Consider the following 25,052-nt stretch of genomic DNA (forward strand, 5'->3'; position numbering starts at 1 on the left):
CTGAGTTACTCCAGCACATTGTGTCCTTTTTGAGGAAATTAATGGTCGTCCATGTTTGAAATGAACTTACCTGAAAACAACAGATCTGATAGTACATGTGTGACTGTATTTATTCTCTGCTCCAGGGGGTATCATTCAAACTTCTACTAAATATTGTGCATGTCTAGAAGTGCAGCTATTCATTTGATGCATCTATCAAACCTTGTCACAGATTTTTAAAAACACACATACTTTAGACTTTGGAGATACAGCGTGGAAATAGACCGGTGGCGCAGCGGTAGAGTTGCCGCCTTACAGCGAATGCAGCGCCGGAGACTCATGTTCGATCCTGACTACGGGCGCCGTCTGTATGGAGTTTGTACGTTCTCCCTGTGACCTGCGTGGGTTTTCTCCGAGATCTTCGGTTTCCTCCCACACTCCAAAGACGTACAGGTATGTAGGTTAATTGGCTGGGCAAATGTAAAAATTGTCCCTAGTGGGTGTAGGATAGTGTTAGTGTGCGGGAATCGCTGGGCGGCGCGGACCCGGTGGGCCGAAGGGCCTGTTTCTGCGCTGTATCTCTAAATCTAAAAATCTAAATCTTTCAGCCCACCAAGTTCGTGTTGACCAGCGATCACCCCATACACTAGCACTATCCTACACACTAAGGACAATTTACAATTCACAGGAGCCAATGAACTTACAAACCTGTATGTCTTTGGAATGTGGGAGGAAACCGAAGCACCCGAAGAAAACCCACGCGGTCACAAGGAGCGTACCAACTCCATACCTCCAGCACCCGTAGTCAGGATTGAACCTCGGACTCTGGCGCTGGAAGGCAGCAACTCTACCGCTGCGCCATAGTTGAATTTCTAGGCCAATATCCTTCATCCTTAATGAAGTGAAACCTCTCATGGTGCCTTACGGGAACCATTACCTAAAGTAAAATTGGCATTCAAGAACAAGAAAATACATTATAATTAATGACTAAAAACTTGGTCAAAGAGATAATGCCTTCAGCAGGTGACAGAGGAGAAGAGGTGGAACAAGAAAATGGTGGGTATGTGGAATGAGATGCTGGAGGAAGTAGTGGAGGCAGATATAATCATAACTTTTAAAAGACATTTGGTAAATGGATAGTAAAGGTTCGGAGGAATAAGTGCCAAACATGAGCAAATGGAACTAGCTTAGATGTGGCGTCTTGCTCAGCATGGACGAGATGGACCAAAGGTGTTGTGCCTGGGCTCTATAACTCTATAACTCCTTGACTGTATGTTTCAGAGCTTTGGCACCAAGCAGATGAGAATATGGGAGTCAGTGGCAGAACAAGCAGCACTGTGGCGCAGCGATAGAGTTGCTGCCTTACAGCGCTTGCAGCATCAGAGAACCGGGTTCGATCCCGACTACGGGCGCTGTCTGTACGGATTTTGTACGTTCGCTTTGTGACCGCGTGGGTTTTCTCTGAGATCTTCGGCTTCTTCCCACACTCCAAAGACGTACAGGTTTGTAGGCTAATTGGCTGGGTATAAGCGTAAATTAGTGTTAGTGTGCGGGGATCGCTGGTCGGCGGGGACTCGGTAGGCTGAAGGGGTTGTTTCCGCGCTGTGTCTCTAAACTAAACTAAGCTAGACAAATCCAAAGCAGCCAATTATCATTATATCAATCTACTCTCAGTGAAGTGCACAGGAAGCCAAAATTAGAGTAGCGCAGTGTTCTCAGGATGGGGGAACTAAGATTTTGAAATGAGGAAGGGTGACATGATCAGGAGATTTTAAATTTAAAATGTTGGTGCACCAGAAGACCCACGAGCACAAGTAATGGGTGATTGAGTAAGAGACAAAATGCAAACAATACAAGTACTTGTGTCAGGGGTTATGGGGAGAAGGCAGGAGAATGGGACTAAGAGGGAGAGGTGGATCAGCCATGATTGATTGGCGAAGTAGACTTGATGGGCCGAATGGCCTAATTCTGCTCATCACTATGAAGTTATGAAGCAGCAGGGCATTGCATTAGTTCAGGTTAATGGAGCTGCACAGATAAGAAGTGTCAGCCTAGATTTCTCCTCAGATCAGCTGCTAAAATGCACAACAGAATGACATATAAATGAGACTGCTACAAGATGAGCCAGCTCAACCCCACTGAGTCACGTACGTTCAGGCACTCACTTCCTTTGCTTTATCTTTAGAATCGCACCTGTCAAATGTCTATCCCTTTGGAACCTTTGGGAGGGGAAAAAAATGTGCTTCCGTTCTCTGGTAACGTGTGAAAATTATTTTGAAAATTCAATACGATAAAATGCCTGATCAGTGTCACAACACTATCAGGTTTTAAGCCGTACATTTACAATCTGTTCATCGCTGGCCTGGGTTCACAAGAGAGGCAATGTGTGTGGGACTGCTCTTAAGTTTCAATCTTGCCCTGAAAAATCATTGGACTGCACCCCCACCAGCAGTCGGTGGTGTCACCGAACTGAAACGTTGTTGACTTAAAGTCAAACCTGACAACTCAGCTGCTGGTCATCAGAAGAAAATTCATGATCTCAGCGACTGTCACACTCTTAAAAACATGAAACCAAATCCCATTGTGTGCACAAGAGTTCAACACTATAAATAGCCGAATCCGCTCTTGTTAAAGTAGCACAGTTGTGGCAGACAGTACAAAAAACTGCAGTGATCTACAGCCAAGGGACGTCTGAGTGCCTGGACTCAATAACGTTTTAATTTTCTGATTCAGAACTACTAGGTTAATTCTGTTTAAGTTTAGTTTAGATATACAGCGCGGAAGTTGACCTTTCGGCCCACCGAGTCCGCACCGACCAGCGATCACCCCGTATGCTAACACTATCCTACACACTCAGGACAGTTGACCTATAAAGCCAATTAACCTACAAACCTGTACATCTGTGGAGTGTGGGAGGAAACTGGGGCACCCGGAGGAAACCCACGCGGTCACGGGGAGAACGTACGAACTCAGTACTGATAGCACCAGTGATCAAGGTCAAACTCGGGTCCCTGGCGCTGTAAGGCAGCAACTCTACCGCTGCGCCACCGTGCTGCCCCTAAAAATTAATTAACAGCCTGCACATTTTTTCATTAATTCATTTTTCACGATCAGGGATTGGTGATAAGGCCAGTTTTTATTACCCATCCCTAATTATGGGTTAAACGGTGGTGGTGAGCCATCTCCTTGTGCTGCTGCAGTCCTGGTGAAGATAAACCCATAGTGCGGTCGGCACAATGTTCCAGGCTTCAGACCCATCAAAAAGAACATTGAAATATTTCCACGTCAGGATATTGTGCAACTTGAAGATGAACCTGCAGATGGAAGTGTTTAGTTTAGTTTAGATTAGTTTAGTTTCGAGATACAGAGTGGAAAAGGTCCCTTTGACGCACTGAGTCTACGCCGAACAGGTCACCTGTACTCCAGTTCTTTCCTACACTTTAGGGGCAAATTACAGACGCCAATTAACCTACAAATCTGCACGTCTTTGGAGTGTGGGAGGAAACCGGAGCACCCGGAGGAAACCCACACTGTCACAGTGTGAACGTGCAAGCTCCGTACAGCCAACACAAGAGGTCAAGATCGAACCCAGGCCTCTGGCGCCTTAAGGCAGCAACTCTACCGCTGCGCCACCATGCCTGCCCACTGTGTTCACTGAGGCTTTCAACCTTGGTGGTGGAGGTTGCAGGTTTGTGAGGTGTTCTCAGACTAGCCAAGACAACCACTTCCCAAATGGGCAGCTCAGTGCCTTACCACTCCATCTTCCACTTTGCCAACGACACGGAAATAAGTGGGAGGGTATGTTGTAATGATGATGGTGTGACTCTGCGACAGGTTTAGATGGGTTGAATGAGTGAGTGAAAACTTAGCAATTGGCGTTTAATGTGGAAAATCGAGGTCGTACACTTCAATAATAAGAATTAAATGAGACTTATCTAAAAGGAGAAAGACTGCAATCGAGCAAAGTACTGAGGGAGCTGAGACTTTACAAAACGTTGTCGGGCAGGTGCTACTTGTAGTTAGCAAATGGTCTATTGCAAGAGGTTTGGTGTTTGGGAAATGGGAAGTATTATAATTGTAGAGGAGAGGTCACACCTGGAATTGGTTTGGTTTTGGTGCAGTTTTGGTCTCCTTATTGAAGAAAGGATATGCTGGTGTTGAAGGTAGTGCAAAAGAGATTCACTTGGTTGATTCCTGAGATGAGAGTGTTGACCTCTTGCTAGTTGTAAGTCATCCCCATATCCGAGGGTTTAAACAGTATCTGCAGTTCCTTCCTACCCATATCCGAGGGACTGCCTAAGAAGAAGAAGCAAGCAAATAACTGTAGTGCATTCTGTAAATGATACTGCAGTCATTAGGTATTGGTGAAATGATGAACATTTAGGTTAATGTTTAGTCTGTCTTTCTACTCATGGTAGACACAAAATGCTGGTGTAACTTAGCCGGACAGGCAACATCACTGGAGAGAAGGAATGGGTGACGTTTCGGGTCGGAAAAGGGGTAGGCAGCCGGCCTGCACAGAGCCCTCTTCCGCCTGGCGCCGTGAGTCGCGCAAGGCCAGCTTGGCCAGGCCCAGGAGCAGCTTTTGGCACATTGGCCTTCATGAGTCAAGAGTATTGAGTATAGAAATTGGGAGGCCATGTTGTAGTTATATAAGGTGATGGTGGGGCCACATTTAGAGTATTGTGTTCCGTTTTGGGCACCTTTTGATGTAGTAAAGATGTTGTCAAGCTGGAAAGGGTGCAGAGATGATTTACAAGGATATTGCCAGGACTCGAGAGTCTGTGCTATAGGGAGAGATTGGGTAGGCTAGGACTCTTGGAGTGCAGGACGATGAAGGGGTGATCTTATAGAGGTGTACAAAATTGTGAGAAGAATAGATCAAGTAAATACACAGAGTCTCTTGTGCAGAGCAGGGGAATCGAGAAGCAGAGGACATAGTTTTAAGGTGAGGGGGAAGGATAGGTTTAGAGGGATATGGGCCAAACGCAGGCACGTGGGACTAATGTAGATAGGACATGTTGGTCGGCGTGGGCAAGTAGGGCCAATGGGGCTATTTCCACGCAATTTGTCTCCACGACTCGAACTATGACTATATGCATAATAAACTAACCAAAGACAAAATAGGGAATAAGAGTCCAGCATTCAGCATTGTCCATTAATTCTTAATTAAATGCATTAAATCTAGAGGAAATTTCCAAAATATGAAGAATAATGTATGTTTGTTTTGCTGCGATACTCTGTGTTTTTAACTCTGGGTTTGCTTACATAACAGAGGGATTTTTTGTTTCTTGAAAATTAGTATATAGCACAACACAGGTGATAAAAGGGTATGACGATGTAGAGGTTATTTCAGTTTAAACCTGAGAATGAGGGTTTGATAAAACAGTGTTGTAGAATGTTTATATGCTTTCCTTAATGGGCAGACTAAGGTTTGCAGGCATTGCCTCCTTATTCCAATGCCTAATTTTGTTTTAGTTCAGTTCAGTTTAGTTTATTGTCACGTGTGTCATTGCACAGTGAAACGTTTTTGTTGCCTGCTAACCAGTCACCAGAAAGACAAAATATGATTACAATCGAGCCATTCACAGTGTACAGAAACATGATAAGGTTTGGTCTCGTTTAATTTATTGTCACGTGTACCGAGATACAGGGAAAAGCTTTTGTTGCGTGCTAGCCAGCCAGCGGAAAGACAACACATGGTTGCAATCGAGCCATTCACCGTGTGCAGATACATGATACATTTAGTGTAAGGTAAAGCCCGTAAAGTCTGATCTAAGATAAGAGGGGGACTTAGTGTAGCAATTCTTGGGCATTGAAAAGTTAGTGTTAAACATTTGGTGTATGATGGACCAATACATGGTTTGTGCAAGGATGTGAAAAGAAAAAGTACTGGTCGTGTATTGCCCAACTCAGGGTGAGCAACAGAACATATCTTGCATGCTCAACGTGCTAACTGGCATTAACATGACTGTAAATTGTGGACAAGAGGTGTCACAGAGGGGCAAAGGCAAGACATGGGGAGTGGAGCATCAGTCTGCATGGGAATTGGCATCCCCAGGTCGAGTCATGGCATGGTTTAGTTCAGTTTAGAGATACAGCGTGGAAACAGGCTCTTCAGCCCACCGAGTCTGCGCTGACCAGCGATCATCCCGTACACTGGCTCTATCCTACACACACTAGGGACAATTTACAGAAGCCAATTAACCTGCAAGCCTGCACGTCTTTTGAGAATCCTCATTCTCAAAGATAGCATGGCCCAGCACATGAGTGCCAAAGACAGGGTGGCACGGGGGCGCAGTGGTAGAGTTGCTGCCTTACAGCGCCAGGGACCTGGGTTCGATCCTGACTACGGGTGCTTGTTTGTTCAGAGTTTGTACGTTCTCCGGGTTTTCTGGTTTCCGCGCACACTCTAAAGACGTACAGGTTTGCAGGTTCATTGGCTTGGTATAATTGTAAATTGACCCTAGTGTGTAGGATAGTATTAGTGTGCGGGGATCGCTGGGGTGTAAACTGCCCAAGCGAAATTTGAGATGCGGTTCCTCCAATTTGCGGTGGGCCTCACTTTGACAACGGAGGAGGCCCATGACAGAAAGGTCAGACTGGGAGTGGGAGGGGGAGTTGAAGTGCTGAGCCACCGGGAGATCGCCGAGCCTGTGTTTGTTCTCGCCGATGTAAAGAAGTTGACATCTGGAACAGCGGATACAATAGATGAGGTTGGAGGAGGTGCAGGTGAACCTTTGCCTCTGCAGTTGCAGGTGAACCTGGAAAGACTGGGTCCTTGGATGGAGTCGATGGAGGAGATAAAGGGACAGGTGTTGCATCTCCTGCGGTTGCTGGGGAAAGTGCCTGGGGATTGGGTGGTTTGGGTGGGAAGGGACGAGTGGACCAGGGAGTTACGGAGGGAACGGTCTCTGCGGAAAGCAGAAAGGGGAGGAGATGGGAAGATGTGGTCAGTAGTGGGATCCCGTTGGAGGTGACGGAAAACTTGGAGCATAATTTGTTGTATACGCTGGCTGATGGGGTGGAAGGTGAGGACAAGGGGGACTCTATCCTTGTTACGAATGGGGGGAGGGGATTTTTGTGATACCTAAAGTGGAAGTAGACACATTTTTGGAAGATGGGTAGTTGAAGACCATGGGGATTTGCATAGAGAAGTCGAGCATGGGGTAGATCATCCATGATGATACTGAATTTCAGAGCAGGCTTGAGATGGCAGGTGGCCTACTATCTGCTATTTTCTTTTGTTCTTGAGGAGATAATCCTAATGTCAAGCACGCAGGGGGGCAGAGATACTAATGCCCAGCACACATACAGAGATTTGTAGTGGGTTTGAGATCTTGACCTATTCAATCCCAACTATGGGTGCTGTCAGTACGGAGTTTGTACGTTCTCCACGTGACCACGAGGGTTTTATCGGAGATCTTCGGTTTCCTCCCATAATCCAAAGACATGTAGGTTTGTAGGTTAATTGGCCTGGTATAAATGTAAATTGTCCCTCGTGTGTGTAGGATAGTGTTAATGTGCGGGGATCGCTGGTTGGTGAGGTCTCGGTGGGCCGAAGGGCTTGTTTCTGTGCTGTATCTCTAAACTAAACTAAACTAAATTCTTAGTGTGTTGGAAAGAACTGCAGATGCTGGTTTAAATCGAAGGTAGACACAAAATGCTTGAGTAACTCAGCGGGATAGGCAGCATTTCTGGAGAGAAGGAATGGGTGATGTTTCGGGTCGAGACCCTGCTTCAGACTGATGTCAGGGGAGTGGGCGGGACAGAGATAGAATGTAATCAGAGACAGTAAGACTGGTGGGAGAACTGGGAAGGGGAGGGGATGGAGAGAGAGGGAAAGCAAGAGCTATATGAAGTTAGAGAAGTCAATGTCCATACCGCTGGGGTGTAGGCTACCCGAGCGAAATATGAAGAGATGTTCCTCTAATTTGCCCTGGGCCTCACTCTGATAATGGAGGAGGCCCAGGACATAAAGGTCAGATTGGTAATGGGAGGGGGAGTTAAAGTGCTGAGCAACTGGGAGATCAGGTAGGTTGATGCAGACTGAGCGGAGGTGTTCAGCGAAACGATCGCCGAGGCTGTGCTTGGTCTCGCCCACATACAGATCTTTCACGAGAAAGATAGGTCAATAGTTCAATAGTGCTGTATTTGTTAATATAAGGAACTGCACATTGAAATCCTTTTTGCATTTCCAACACATGCTGGAACGCCATTTTTGGCACCGTTATTCAAATTCCAATCTCCGGTCGGCCCATGCGCCCGACGTACTGGAGTAGCTCCCGCGAACCGACGTCCCTCTCCTCTCCTCGCGCGGCCATCTTTGTGTCCCGGGGGTGCCTCCTGCAGCCGACCCTGAAGGTGGGCCTCCTACCGGCCCACTCCTCGCGCTCGACGTCTCCAGCTCCCTCCCGGTTACACTGTCCCGACGACCACCGAGCCCCGTGAACCATCTGGCGGGTCCCGCCAACTGACGAGCCTACGGGCGGGCCCCCGGTCCCACCGACCAACGAGCCTTCAGGCGCGCATGATGGCCGCGGCACCTGAGGAAAGCCTCTGTAAAGGCTGCAGTGGTTTAAGAAGGCACATTTCCATCACCTTCTCAAGGGCATTTAGTTGCGAGTAATAATTTTTGACCCTCCTGATGATGGCCAAATGAGAATAAATTGTTAAATAATATGATAAAGTGAAATTGTGTTCGTAATGAATTCATGTTGACTCTGATCATTATGCTGAGTAACTGCCAATATTTGGAGTTATGAGTTATGACTCACTGCACTAAATAGTTTATATCCCATCAAATATTTAATGGAGGAATTGACACTAATGGGTATTTGGATTAGTGACATGCATTACATGATTCATGACAGCCTATGCAAATTAAAACATGTTGCTTTTTGCTCTTTAAATGTGTGCTCGTCTGTAATAAAAAAACATCTGGGTGTAAACCGTGAAACAAAAACAGTTCCAAGAAGGTGATTGATCAAAGGGTAAGCACTAGTTGACTCATACTTTTTCAAGATGTCTTCTTGTAACTGATGCTGGTCAATAACAGATCATAATCAGGTAACAGCCCTTTATGGTCAGGTCATGATCCCTGAACTTACAACAACTGGGACTTGAAAATGGCGCCAAACCAGCGACTGAATACTGTGTAGGATGGAACTGCTGATGCTGGTTTAAACCAAAGATAGACACAAAATACTGGAGTAACTCAGGACATAAATGCGGGGCAGGTTCTCTCAGCTGGAGAGAAGGAATGGGTGACGTTTCGGGTCGAGATCCTTTTTCAGACTGAGAGTCACGGGAAAGGGAAACGAGAAATCTAGACGGTGATGTAGAGAGATATAGAACAAACGAATGAAAGATATGCGAAAAAGTAACGATGATAAAGGAAACAGGCCATTTCTGTCCTAGGCCTCCTCCATTGTCTTTCTGTCCGAGGCCTCCTCCATTGTCAGAATGAGGCTAAACACAAATTGGAGGAACAGCATCTCATATTTTGCTTGGGCAGTTTACAACCGATTGGTGTGAATTTTGATTTCTCTAATTTCAATGCGTTCCCTCTCTCTCCATCACTCTCCCACCCAAGTCGCACCAGTTTCTCGTTCTCACCTGACAAACAGCTAACGATGGCCTGTTTCCTTTATCACAGTTACTTTTTTGTCCTTTTGATGTCCTGTTCTAACTGCAGTCCTGAGCTATGTACCTCATTGGAGACCCACGGACTCACGTTGATCAGACTTTACTGGCTTTATCTTGCACTAAATGTTATTCGAGTTATTCCATTTATTGTGTATCTGTACACTGTGGATGGCAGATTGTAATCATGTCTTTCCGCTGACTGGTTAGCATGCGACAAAAGCTTTTCACTGTACCTCAGTACACGTGACAATAAACTAAACTCAATAAACTAAACTCAAACTCATCTCCAGCACACTAAAACCCCTGTCCCACTTAGGCGATTTTTTAGGCCACACAGTTGGTCGCCTGTACGGTTGTGGGTCGTCTCCAAAGAGTCGTAGCGTTTTTCTGGTCGCCGCTGGATTTTGAAATGTTAAAAAAATTTTGTCGACTTTTGGTTTGACGCCAATGATCGTAGCTTGACGTCTCCTGACGTGGGCGCTGTCGTAGGCTGTTGACAGGTTGTCGCCAGGTGACGTAGGCTGTCGCCGGCGCTGACTTCGTTGAATTCCATTGGCGACTACCTACGTCAACCGGCAACAGGTACCGGCGTCAAAACCGGAGGCCAAAATGACGTGAATTGCCTTCAGATGTCGCCGATGCGGTCGTAACTTGTTGCGGGTAGACGTAGATTGACTTCAGTTGTCGTAGGTTGCCGCCTGCGTGGTCATAGGTTGTCGTAGGTGCGGTCATAGGTGGACACCCTAAGTCGCGACGATTGGGACACCGGTTGTCGGTAGCTTGACGTCGATTAGGCGGTAGGTTGTTGTAGCTTGTCGTAAACATTGTCGTAGGGGGGGTCCAGTCACCGTTTTGTTCGGCGAACTGCTACGACTTTGCAGCCGCGAAAAAAAAGGCCTAAGTGGGACAGGCCCCCAAGGCTTGCAAAATATACTGTCTATTGTTTGCATCAACTCACCAAGTGCATCAACTCACCAAGTTGACATTGGCCGCATATCCTTCCCCTGACACCAGACTGTCTGGGTTAGATGAGCAGCAGCATTATTGGCATCCACTCAAAGCCAAACATCATTCTTTGGAGAACATGACTTGGTGACAATATACTGTCATTGGATCAACTTCCTATGATTCTTATCTAACTGCATTTGTAGGTCTTCCATCACAACAAAGAATAAAATGATACAAGTGGAAAAACCTACAACATCTTTTCAGAGCAGTTGATGATGGCATAAATGCTGAGAAACTCAACACGTGTCATATCCTGAGAACAGTTCTGACGAATTATCTTTTTTTTCTCATTTTCATAACACAATATATATTTAGCACCTATTACGTAGAAACAAAGATCTACAGATGCTGGTTGACACACTAAAGGACACAGAGTGCTGGAGTAACTCAGTAGGTCAGGCAGCATCTCTGGAGGTGACGTTTCGGATCGCGACCTGAGGTGTCGCCTATCCATGTTCTCCAGCGATGCTGCCTGACCTGCTGAGTTGCCCCAGCACTTTGTGTCCTTTTCTGTACAACCCATTGTGAATCGTTGTACTTTGAAAATGTTGGGACAAATGAAGTATATTTGTACTTTGTAAAAATCTTTCTCCAAACCCCAAGTGAACTTAACATTATGGATGTGAAGAGAACTGTTGGTCAGCAAGTCGTGACTGCCCACTGAAGAAGGGTCTTTTGGTTAATTCTGTTTTTCTTTCTGCATTTTCTGTTTTTATGTTTGGAGTAATTTATGACTTTTTTAGAAAGATTTCACAGAGCCCAATTACAAACATCAATGGATGCAATTGTTTTATTTTTTAAAGAACTTCCAGGGTAATATGCTAACTTAAAAACTATTTAAGTGTTGTTCCTATGATATCAGAGACCCGGATTCGATCCTGACTATGGGTGCTGTCGGTACAGAGTTTGTACGTTCTCCCCGTGACCTGTGTGGGTTTTCCCCCGAAACTCTAGTTTCCTGCCACACTCCACAGATGTTGGCTTCGGTAAAACTTGTAAATTGTCCCTCGTGTGCAGGATCGCTGGTCAGCACAGATTCAGTGGGCAGAAGGGCCTGTTTCCGCGCTGTGTCCCTAAATTAAACTAAACTATGTTAAAGCGTAACGATCTTGTATCCAAGTCTGCATATTTGGCTTCCATCAGTTGGCTGTGTGTTAAATATAACTGTAAAAAGCACCAGAAGCTACCGTTTTCCAATTTCTATCGACCAGAAATATATGCAGCAGACCTTCTGCTGGCATGAAGTAAATTGCAACCTCATCTATGTTTCACCTTGACATCTATGAGCTGGACTGTAATGGAATCTCCACAGAAAATGCATTCTGAGCTTCAAATATTATTTTATTGTAGGCCATCCATGGGTGATGAACACCCAACTTATTGACACGCTCCATATTATTACTAAATTCAAAAATCCAATGTACATTCATTCCTACGAGCGACAGAACGAGTTTCCGCTCTCACACCACTTTTAGTAATTGTTCCTTCTTATTATTCTTGTGTCCTTTTGAAGCAATTCATTACAGTACTTTAGACTTTAGAGATACAGTACAGAAACAGGTCCTTCGGCCCACCGCGTCCGTGCTTTCCCGTGATCACCCCATACACTAACGCTCTTGGGAAAATTTACAATTTACCAAAGCCAATGAAACTATCAAACCCACACGTCTTTGGAATGTGGGAGAAAAACCCACGGGGAGAACGTACAAACTCTGTATAGCACCCGTAGTCAGGATCGAACCCGGGTCTCTGGTGCTCTAAGGCAGCAACACTGCCGCTGCGCCACAGTGCCGCACTATGGAGCTATTGTGTGATTTTTATGTACTTTCTGACTTATGGACAAAATCAACCTATGGACATCTGTAAAAACAGAACCCGTTCATTACCTGGGGATGGTTACATGATCGTGAATATTTTTTTTCAGTTGATGCAATTTTGCTTTAATGTTCTAATTGCTTTGCTTGCATTATTCACAATTTAGATTACTTCTAAATATTGGTTACATTTTTTGTTCCAGAAAAAGCAAAGAACCAGGGAGCTGTCTCAGCTGTTTCAGTCGTACACCCCGTATGATCACAAGGTAAGATGGCTCTGCCATACATTCTAGTCCAGGAAAACCTTCCCACTACTGCTCGCAAAATTATTTGAGTTAGATTCAATAAAACCCCAATACTTCGTTAAGCTTTTAGGTGGTGCCGGACTGCAACATTTCCAGACTCTCGGATGTTATTAATGTCTCAACACACTTTTAGATCACTTTATAATTAAAAAAACTGTTACACTGTACTGGAATAAATTTTACAGTGAACCCGGTGAGTTGAAATCAAATATGGATACCTGGGTCCTGGTGAGTTGAATGGAACACATGGACTGGGGCCCCAGTGAGTTGAAAGAGACCAGATGAGCTGGGGCCCTTGTGAGTTAAAATGGAGGCATGAACTGGGGCCCTGGTGAGTTAAAATGGAGGCATGAACTGGGGCCCGAGTGTTAAAATGCAGACGTAAACTGGGGCCCTGGTGAATTAAAATGCAGGCATGAACTGGGGCCCTAGTGTTAAAATGGAGGCATGAACTGGGACCCTGGTTAGCTAAAATGCAGGCGTGAACTGGAGCCCTAGAGTTAAAATGGAGGCATGAACTGGAGCCCTGGTGAGTTAAAACGGAGTGTGAAAAACATCACTTGATGAGACAGATGCAGAACAGTTATGATTTTTGAATAGATGCACAAAGTGACAAATTATCTGTTTACTGCAGCGCAGCAGAACTCTCAGAAATTAATTGCAAGAGTAGCTTTTTCACAAATCCCCAAGAACTGCCGTATCCCACATCTTGTAAAAGCTTTTACCTTCAGTTAATTTTTTTTATCCCAGATGTGTTCTCTCGTTTTATCATTGTGTTTGAGTTGTGTAGTTTACAGATCATTTGACTCACAGTGTTAAACAGTGGCGCAGCTGGTTGATGGGATTCGTACAGACAGGCCAAAAGATCGGTGTGGACGTGGTGGGTCGAAGGGCCCATTTCTGTGCTCTACAACTCTATGACTGACTCTACATCTCACCATGTCCATGGTGAATCTGTGGAATTCATTGCCACAGATGGTTGTGGAGGCCAAGTCAGTGGATATTTTTAAAGCATAGATTCTTCATTAGTAAGGGCGTCAGGGGTTATGAGGGAAAGATAGATCAGCCATGATTGAATGGCAGAGTGACGATGCGCCGAATTGCCTAATTCTGCTTCTAAAGCGTATGAACTTATGAACTCTACAGAAGACAGTTGTCCAACATCTTATGGATGAAAGGAAATGCAACCAAGTGGGGCTCCAACTTTATCCGTACAAACATTAATCCGTCCCACTTTGGATCTATGAGGTTTAACGTTTGTACAGCATTGTATTTGGGCGGCACGGTGGCACAGCGGTAGAGTTGCTGCCTTGCAGCACCAGACACAGGTTCGATTCTTACTATGGGTACTGTCTGGATGGAGGTTGTACGTTCTCCCTGTGACCGCATGGGTTTCGTCCAAGTGCTCCGGTTTCCTCCCACATTCCAAAGACATACAGGTCTGTAGGTTAATTGGCTTCTGTAAATTGTCCCTAATGTGAAGGATAGAACTAGTGTATGGGGTGGGGTTTGTTGGCGTGGACTCGGTGGGCTGAAGGGCCTGTTTCCATGCTGTATTTCTGAACTAAACTTAAACTAGCAGTTTGTTTTCTCCCGTTGTAGAAACATTAAACCTCCCCACAGTGCCGAAGACCCACCAGCTGGATGGAATTTGGCACTTGTTCAGTTTTCCTGGCTATAACGTTCGGGTTACAGCTTTGGATCTTTAGACATTAGAGATACAGCGGGGAACCAGGCCCTTCAACCCACTGAGTCCACACCGACCTGTGATCACCTCGTACCCTAACACTATCCTACACACTGGGGACAATTTACAGTTTTTACCAAATCCAATAAACCTGAAAACCTTTGGAGTGTTGGAGGAAACCGGATCACCTGGAGAAATCCCACGCAGGTCATGGGGAGAACGTACAAACTCCGTACAGACAGCACCCGTAGTAAGACAGCAACTCTACCGCTGCGCCACCGTGCCTCCAGGCAATGTTGAAGTTTAATCTTCTGATTAATCACCGTGTTCACTTCAAGATACAGATTTGCTATAGTTCTTTTGAACAAACTTGGAATTTGTTTACAGTATTGAGATTTTATGTTTCTTGACAAGGGCCCGTGATTAATACCTGTTGTTCAACCATGGATGCATGTATGGAGTCATTTAAGAGTATTTGCTGCCCATGAAAATTTATTAGGGCAATTACATCGCCATTATTTTTATTCAAATTGGTCTCTCGGGCTATAAAATTTCAGACAAAAAGGTTGTTTTCTATCGAGAACAATGCACTGCCGTGAGTTACAAGACAGCCTTACACAACTCACCCATTTTGGAGTAGTACGATTTGGGAAGTGTACCTTCTGGCTATTTCAGTGTTCCTCAGAAATATTGTCACTTGCACTTTGAGAGTTACCATTGATGATGTCCCGGTGCATAATTTTTGATTTGTTTCCAGCTGCCTTTTTCTGTGCGTATCAAAAATTCTGAGCCAAGTTAGTTTTGAGGTGAGAAGATATTGAGTCTAATAATTTACACAGATACGAGAAAAGGCTGTAAGGTTCTTTATGTTTGCACAATCCTTTTCACCCTCCCACACAGTGCTTTTCACTCGTTTGTGGAGGGTTTGGAATTAAACCAGCTTGTACTTCCAAGCCCTGTATAAATGCTATATATTGAACACGAACAGTTCATTTCTTTTTGACATTTACGTTGATGTTTGTACATTATGACTTTGTAAAGTTCAAGGTTTTTTGGGAATTTAATTTATTTTCCCATTTGGACCTTATTTGAGCAGATTTTCGGTTCTCCTCATTCTGAAATAATAATTAAGTGGAAAGTCAATTTGATCTGCAACAAACTTTCATAAGTACACTTTTTTTTCTGTTTGAAGTAAAATTATATCCAATTTCCTAAATCCCTATCTTAATATATACCTGTAAATTTGAAGTGAATAGTTTGAAGTGATGAATCAAGGATGAATCTCACCCCAGTCACTCCCTCTTCTCCCCCCTCACATCGGGCAAGAGATACAGAAGTGTGAAAGCGCACACCTCCAGAGTCAGGGACATTTTCTTCCCAGCTGTCATCAGGCAACTGAGCCATCCTATCAACAACTAGAGAGCAGTTCTGAGCTTCCATCTACCTCATTGGTGACTCTCGGACTATCTTTAATTGGACTTTACTGGACTTTATCTTGCACCATATGTTATTCCCTTTATCTGTATCTGTACACTGTGGACGATTGTATAGTCTTTCCGCTGACTGGATAGGACGCAGCAAAAAGCCTTTCACTGTGCCACAGTACACGTGACAATAATCTAAACTTAACTAACCCGAGCCTGAAAACTGTAACATCCAGGTTCCCAGCTGAGACCCTTCAGATTCTGAAGAAGGGTCTCGACCCGAAACGTCATCCATTCCTTCTATCCAGAGATGCTGCCTGTCCCGCTGAGTTACTCCAGCATTTTGAGTCTATCTTCGGTGTAAACCAGTTCCTTCCTAAACATCTAGGTTCCCTACAGCCATCAGGCTATCACACACTACAACCTCCAAATAAACTCTGAACTACACGGTCTTGGGTGCATTGGTTTTGTCTTTTGTTTATTATATTATTTATAAGAGTACGATATTTATATATTCTGTTGTGCTGCTACAAGTAAGAATGTCACTGTTCTGTCTGAGACATATGAGAATAAAACACTCTTGACTCTCTGACACTAGTTTTGGAGCCTCTACCCTGATTGAAGGTCGACAGATTAACTGTAAAAAAACTTTCCACCACTTCAACTGAAGCAAAACCTCCTCTTCCTGCCTGCACCTTGCCTGCTTCCTAATCTCTGCATTTAGAAAGAGTGCTATCTATGTATCAATTTAAAAGATATTTCTGTTATAAGTAAAAATAGCATATTGTTTGGCTTTCTTTCTAAATTTATCACTGTCTTCAAACATCCATGGAATATAATTTTAAAATACCACCAGCAATGATTTATGCTTGGACAATGCAAGTCTATTTTTAATGCAGCCAACTGTGCCAGGACTAGAGGGTGTGAGCTATAGGGAGAGGTTGAGTAGGCTGAGTCTATTCCATGGAGCGCAGGAGCATGAGGGGAGATCTTATAGAGGTAAACAAAATCATGAGAGGAATAGATCGGGTAGATGCACAGTCTTTTGCCCAGAGTAGGGGAATCGAGGACCAGAGGACATAGATTCAAGGTGAAGGGGAAACGATTTAATAGGAATCCGAGGGGTAACTTTTTCACACAAAGGGTGGTGGGTGTATGGAATAAGCTGCCAGAGGAGGTAGTTGAGGCTGGGACTATCCCATTGTTTAAGAAACAGTTAAACAGGTACATGAATAGGACAGGTTTGGAGGGATATGGTCCCTCGCAACAAAAGCTTTTTACTGTATCTCAGTACACGTGACAACAAACTAAACTGGAGGTATCACAAAATGCTGGAGTAACTCAGCAGGTCAGGCAGCATCTCAGGAGAGAAATGAATGGGTGACGTTTCAGGTCGAGACCCTTCTTCAGACCCTCAGTCTGAAGAAGGGTCTCGACCCGAAACGGCACCCATTCCTTCTCTCCTGAGATACTCCAGCATTTTGTGATACCTTCGATTTGTACCAGCATCGGCAGTTATTTTCCTACAGACTAAACTGGATGTGGGAGGAAAGCAGGCCACGTTCATTAAGGGGCGAAGGGCCTGTTCCTGGGCTATTTTTTTCAAACTTACTTATTCGGGATTACTCAAGATATAATTTACTTATTGGTTGCAGCAAACTGGCCAACCGTGTGTGAATTGTGCTCCCAAAAAGCCTCCATGTAGAATATAGATGAGATTGATTATTTATTGTTTGGGGTTTTTTTTTTAATGCACCCTCAGGCGATTTTTGATTTATTTATAGAAATAATGGTGATAGATATTTAAAGAAGGATATTTCAAGCTGGCAATTACGTGGCTGTCTCTATTGCCTGCCTACTACATCAGTTTCTGCAGACTCCCAAGAGCCCAAATGACTTTTGCATTACTTTGAATTACAGACGATGGCTGCTGTTTGCAGCCACTTGCCCGTGATCTCTTTTGAGCTTGCTGCTACTTCAGACCCGCAACGCTGCACCACAGTAGCATTTGGAGCCGTATCATTTACAGTATCCCAATATGCTCTATGGTTCCCAAGATGGTATTAATTTAGAAAAATAAAAATCAGCTTTGATTTAGTAATTTCAGACATGCTGTAGAATTTTATTCCAGCTGTTTATATGCAATGTATATTACACACGCTCTAACTCACTACTGGATTGTTTTTGCCATTGGTATTGCTTGATATGAATTATTACATAATACTACACTAAATTTATTTCAGTCATTTCTTACCGGTATGAATGTCTGTGAGTGTAAATCTGTTGAGAACCAAGCCTTGGATCCCTGCCCCCAGAGGGAGTAATGATTCAAACCAGTGGGGCAATGTATAGAAATTTTGTAAAACGAGTACTGTATGAGATGCTCTCATGCTTCACGTGGTCATTTAGACATCAATAATTGAAAACTGAGGTTTTATTTCTCTCAGTTCCACCAAAGGCATGCAGGTTTCTGTTTAGTTTAGTTTAGTTTTGAGATATAGCGAATCTCAAATAGATTGCGAATAGATTGTTCTGCTTAACAAATTTCCAGACAGAGGCCCTTCGGAAAGAGGCCCTTCGGCCCACTGAGTCCACGCCGACCAGCGATCCCCATACACTAACACTGTCCTACACACACTCGGGACAATTTACAATTTTACCGAAGCCAATTAACCTACCAACCTGCACGTCTTTGGAGTGTGAGAGGAATACAGAGATTCCGGAGAAAACCCACGCAGGTCATGGGGAAAACCTACAAGCTCCCTACAGACAATACCCATAGTCAGGGTGGAACCCGGGTCTCCAGCGCTGTAAGGCAGCAGCTCTACCGCTGTTCCACACTGCACGTGCGTGTGTTACCAGGACCTTTACAGCTGAATTAATGCAGCAGGGTATAGCTTGCTGACATGCTGAATTTCATCATATTCAAAGAATTATACATCACGAAAACTGGCCCTTCATAAGTTCATAAATTATAGGTGCAGAATTAGACCATTCAGCCCATCAAGTCTACGCCATTCAATCATGGCTGATCTATCTTTCCCATTCAACCAAATTCTCCTGCCTTCTCTCCATGACCCCTGACACCCTTACTAATCAAGAATCCGTCAATCTCCGCCTTAAAATATCATTGACTTTAGCTCAACTTGTCCATGCCGACCAAGATGCCCCACATAAGCTAGCCCATTTGTCTGCGTTATCCCCATATCCTTCCAAATCTTTCCAATCCATGTACCTGTTCAAGTGTCTTTTAAATGCTGTTATAGTACTAGCTTAACTATCTCCTCCGGCAGCTCATTCCATTTATCTACCACCCTCTGAGTGAAAAAGCCCCTCCGGTTCCTATTAAATCTTTCCCCCCTCACCTTAACTCTTTGTCCTCTGGTTCTTGATTCCCCTACTCTGGGTAAAAGACTGCACATTCACCCCATCTATTCGCGCCATCACGTATACACCTCTGTAAGATCACCCATTCAGCCTCCTGCACTCCAGACTTAGCCTGCCCAGCCTCTCTGTGTAGCTCAACTCCTCGAGTCCTGGCAAGATTCTCGTAAATCATTCCTGGATATAGTCTATGTGAATACATTTGAACAATTTTAGTTTAAAAACAAAAGCAGTGATTGTATAAAAATTGGTCCTTAGTAATATGAATGTCTCCATCTTCCTCTGCTTTTGGGCTTCGATGAGCTTGTTAGGATGCTAAAGCTGGCAATGCAGATAAACTGCTGCTGCGAAAGATCTTGGAGCAGAAAATTGTCTTCATTTGCATTCATTAAGTGCACAACATTAAAGTGAGTGATAGTTATTCTGCACTTCCCAAATTTGGTTTCATTTACTGGGTCATTTACTAGGAACCATCCTACCAACAACTAGAGAGCAGTCCTGAACTACTATCCACCTCATTGGAGACCCTCGGACTATCTTTGATCGGACTTTACTGTACTTTATCTTGCACTAAACGTTTTTCACGTTATTCCCTTTATCATGTGTCTGTACACTGAATGGCTCCTCAGATTCCTATTAAATCTTTTCCCCTTCACCTCAAATTACATTGACCTGCATGCAGCTTTCTTCCTGACTGATTGCAAATTGATTTGCCTTGTTTTCTTATTCTGATTTTTAGTTGATAGACTTACACACCATTGTTATTTTTTAAGAATCCGAGGGATTTTACATGTGACTCTTCAGTAAAAGAAGAGAATTATGGTTACACAGGTCTTCTGTGGTGGTCTAATGAATCTTTCTGCCTGTAAAATTGATTTGTAATAAATTACCTTCTCAACATTTTCATCAACATAATTAACCATTAAAGGGCCTATCCCACTTAGGCGATCTTTTCGGCGACTGCCGGCGACTGTCAAAGTCGTAGCAGATCGCCGAACTTTTCTTTTACCCGACGACAATGACCACGACAATGCCGAGTCAGGTCGAGATTACAGCGTCTTCTGAAACATCGCGAAATTCCCACGCTGTCAATGCTTCTCCGGCGTCCTGGTTTTCGCTGAAATCACTGACAAGTCGGTAAGTACTTGATAGTTTTGAACAATAACACCTTGTATGGGTTATTTAAAAACCAAGCTTCACTGTAACAAGGAATAAACCGGATTTACTTCCAGTTTACTAATAGCTGTATTTAAAAAAACAATTTTTAAAGTGGTTCAGTGGATTTTTGTGAAAAGTGTGTGGGCATTCTTTGAAAATGTAAGGGAGATGCATATCTGGTTTCTGGGTTGAATATCTGGGTTTGGAGCCCACTTTAAAAGTAATGGCTGAGGCCAAAAACATCGCGAAAATTCCCACGCTTACCTGACCGTCAAACTGTCGCCTCCTGTCAAATGTCCTGACGGTAAATAAATTGGTTAAACACAAGCATTTTATGATATTTTGAAATGATTTTACTTATTTTAATATTATGTGCTTCTAAATGTATCTTAAGAGAACCTAGCAAACCTGGGGACAGCATGCGACAGCGACCGCAATAAGCAACGATACCTGGCGACAAGCCAGCTGTCGCCGAGAGATTTCAAACTGGTTGATGTCTCAGCGACGCGCCGAGATCCACTACGATCCACTACGATCTTTGGCAGACTCCTCCCGATCATGTCCGCGACACCCCGGCGAACGTTCGGCGACAGCCTAGTCGCCGGCAGTCGACTTAAAATCACCTAAGTGGGACAGGCCCTTAAAACTCCAGAAACATAAGTACCTATAAACTTAATACCCATAGACTTAAAGTAGCTATGTGCATTTACTACAGTCCATCAGTTTATGTTTAGGTTTAGATTTATTATTGTCACGTGTACCTGAGGTAGAAGGAAATGCTTTGCTTTGCATGCTGTCCAATAAAATTAGATGATACCACACATAAATATAATCAAGCTAAACAATGAGTAGAGCAGAGGGAGAGATACAGAGTGCTGAATATCGTTTTCAGCATTGCAGCACATCATTTCCATTGACAAATTCCAATGTCCGCAATGGTTTAGAGGTAAATTGGACAGTACCCCAGCTTCTGGAAGGACCGTTCAGAAGCCTGATAACATTGTCACTATCGTAGCGTTCAAGAAACATTTAGACAGGTACATAGGAGAGGTTTAACAGGACATGGGCCGAATGCAGGCAGGTGGGACTAGTGTAGATGGGACATGTTGGGCGGTGTGGGCAAGCTGGGTCAAAGGGCCTGTTTCCACACTAAGACTCTATGAGAGTCAGGAGTGTTTTATTGTCATATGCCCCAAAATATAACATTGAACTTCTTACTTGCGGCAGCACAACTAGTAAACATAGTACTCTGTGAAACCAATAATAAACAACAACAAAAAAGGAAGGTATATATATATATATATATATACACACACACACACACACACACACACACACACACACACATATATATGTATATATCTATAAAATTAAAATAATAGTGCAAAGACAAAAATAATGCCCCCAAGTCCATGTAGTTCTGAGCTTATGACTCTATAACATAGGGGAAGAAGCTGTTCCTGAGTCTAGTGGTAAGTGCATTTAAGCTTCTGCAGCTTCTGCCCGATAGGTGCTGGGAGCCTTGTATCTTGTTTCTCTGCTGCAGTCTCTCTAAAAGGTTAAAAGATGAGTAAGTACTTTTCAACATCTACAAGGGATGATGCAGCCCTGTAATTGAGGGGCCTGATCATAATGGATTTACTAACCTACTGCTAAACCTTCCTGTAATTACCTCTTAACATGATAAGGTCTGCATCATGGAACAGTGCCTGAGGAAGGAATAAACCTCTCATTCAAAACTCATGTAGAAAGCTCTGACTCACCACAGCATCCTTAATATGTCTCGAGTGCTCCAAGCCATTACTCCGCTTAAGGTCGTAAGTGAGAGGAGCAGAATTGGGCCATTCGGCCCTTCAAGTCTACACCACCCTTCAATCATGGCTGATTTATCTCTTCCCCCCCAACCTCATTCTTCTGCCTTCCCCAGAATTAGGCCATTCTCCTGCCTTCTCCCCATAACCCCTGACACCCGTACTAATCAAGAATCTATCTATCTCTGCTTTTAAAATATCCATTGACTTGGCCTCCACAGCCTTCTGTGACAAGGAATTCCACAGATTCACCACCAACTGACTAAAAAAATTCCTTCTCATCTCCTTCCTCAAGGAACACCCTTTAATTCTGAGGCTTTGACCTCCAGTACTAGACTCTCCCACTAGTGAAAACATCCTCTCCACATCCATTTGAGCTACTGTCTCACAGGAACATTCAATGAATAATTTGCATATGGCAATGTTCCTCACAGTGTAAAGTGAGCTATTGATCTGTTTAAGAACCTCTGTCTTAAGAAAGGTTCTGACCCCACTGGCAGCATAGTGGCGCAGCGATAGAGTTGCTGCCTTACAGCGTCAGAGACCCGGGTTCGATCCTGACCACAGGCACTGTCTGTACAGGGTTTGCACCTGTGACCTGAGTGGGTTTTATCAGGGTGCTCCGGTTTCCTCCCACACTCCAAAGACGTGCAGGTTTGTAGGTTAATTGGCTTCGGTAAAATTGTAACTTGTTCCTAGTGTGTGTGGGATAGTGTTAGTGTGCGGTGGTTGCTGGTCGACGCGGACTCAGTGGGAGAAAAGGGCTTTTTTCCACACTGTGTCTCCAAACTAAATTGAACTGTCGCCTATATACTCCCTCCGTAGATGTTGCCTGAACCGCTGAATTACTCCAGCACTTTGTATTTTGCTCACGATTCCGACATCTGCAGTTCCTCGTATCCCTAATACTGCCTGGTCGCTTTCTGCCATTCATAGTCATAGAGTCATACAGCATGGAAACATACGCTTCGGCCTAAACTTGCCCACGCCGACCAACATGTCCCATCTACACTAATCCCACCTGCCTGCATTTGGTCCATGCAGTTATTCCATATGTTAAAGGCCTTGGTAACTGTTTCAAACCGTCCCTAATAAACAGAGATTTTAAAAACAGAAGAAATTAATCTGAATTATTTAAGGGAGTATTTTAATTTATTTACTAAAAGTATTTAAAAGCACACTCATTAAAAACATTAATATCAATCCAAATTTTTTTAGAATGCCAAAATTCCAGGTTGTGACCCGAAATGTCACCTATTCATTTTCTCCTGAGATGCTGCCTGATCCGCAGAGTTGCTCCAGCATTTTGTGTCTGTCTTTGGTACAAAACCAGCATCTGCAGTTCCTTCTTATCCGTAATCTCAACTGCTCGGCCGGTACTGATGCCTGCAGTGTGCACCTGGCTTCTCAGCACATAGAATTATGAGAGGCTTGGATAGGGTAGATAGTCAAAACTTTTTTTCCAAGGGGAAAACAGTCAAATGACCAGAGGGCACAGCTTCAAGGTGCGGGAGGAAAAGTTTAAAGAAGATGTACGAGGCAAGTATTTTTTACATAGAGGGTGTTGGATGTCTGGAGCACGCTGCCAGGGGTGATGGTGGAGGCAGATATGAGAGTAGCGTTTAAGAGGCTTTTGGATAGGCATATGGAAATGCAGGGAATAGCGGGATATGGATCTTGTGCAGGCGGAGGAGATTAGCTGAAATTGGCATCATATGTGGCACGGGCAATTTGGCCCAAAGGGCCTGTTCCTCTGCTATACAGTTTAGTTTTAGTTTAGAGATACAGCGTGGAAACAGGCCCTTCGGCCCTCTGAGCCCTCGTCGACCAACGATCCCTATACACTAACACTATCCTACACACACTAGGGACAAGTAACAATTTTACCAAGCCAAGTAACCCACAAAGCTGTACATCTTTGGAGTGTTGGGGGAAGAATAATAATAATAATAATACATTTTATTTGTCATATATAGATTGGCACGGGGTCAACGGTACAATGAAATGTATTTGACAAGACAACGGGTCACCTCAGCAGTAATATTCCAAGGATAAATAAGATTTTTTTTTTAAAGAAAAAAAAAAAAGCCGGATCACCCGGAGAAAACCCATACTGGTCACGGGGAAAACATTCAAACTCCGTACAGACAGCATCCGTGGTCAGGATCGAACCCGGGTCTCTGGCGCTGTAAGGCAGCAGCTCTATTGATGCGCCACCGTGCTGCCCCAGTGGTTCTCTGTTCTAATTGAGCTCCGCAGTAGATAGTGCTGAGTTTCAGAACCAGGGGTCACAGTTTAAGAATAAGGGGGAGGCCATTTAGGACTGAGATGAGGAAAAACGTTTTCACCCAGAGAGTTGTGAATCTGTGGAATTCTCTGCCACAGAAGCCAATTCACTGGATGTTTTCAAGAGTGAGTTAGATTCAGCTCGTAGGGCTAATTAATCAAGGGATATGGGGAAAAAGAAGGAATGGGGTATTGATTTTGGATGATCAGTTAAATGGGGGTGCTGGCTCAAAGGCCTACTCCTGCACCTATTTTCTATGTTTCTGAGGCAGAGCTCATTTGATCTCCAGTGCGTTCTATCCTCTGCACTGCACATACGGATGCTGAAGTTAAAAATGTACTGAGCAGGAGAGTGGCACCGCGGCAACTAGTCTCCTTCATTATCATAACTTTGCATCGATTTCTGAACATTTGCTTAAACTGTGATATTTTAATTACAGGGTTCAATCGCCAAAGCTTTAGAGTATGAAAAACCACACTGTCAGAATATGTACTTGGTTACAGTGTTGGTTTTCCAGACCCATTGCAGCTTGTGTTGCAATTCTCTT

At 44.1% G+C, this 25,052-nt stretch overlaps 1 protein-coding gene across 3 annotated transcripts in view; it reads left to right on the forward strand.

Annotated features, from left to right (window-relative positions):
• The window catches only part of cdkal1 (CDK5 regulatory subunit associated protein 1-like 1), a 541,005-nt gene that overhangs the window by 414,836 nt on the left and 101,117 nt on the right, over nucleotides 1-25,052 (forward strand). For all 3 annotated transcript variants that reach the window (XM_078414892.1, XM_078414899.1, XM_078414884.1), the window contains exon 12: nucleotides 12,653-12,715. In XM_078414892.1, the coding sequence (XP_078271018.1) occupies nucleotides 12,653-12,715 (63 nt within the window). The remainder of the gene's footprint in view (nucleotides 1-12,652; nucleotides 12,716-25,052) is intronic.

This window comes from Rhinoraja longicauda, chromosome 2 (genome assembly GCF_053455715.1).
Source record: "Rhinoraja longicauda isolate Sanriku21f chromosome 2, sRhiLon1.1, whole genome shotgun sequence".
Lineage (NCBI taxonomy): Eukaryota > Metazoa > Chordata > Chondrichthyes > Rajiformes > Arhynchobatidae > Rhinoraja > Rhinoraja longicauda.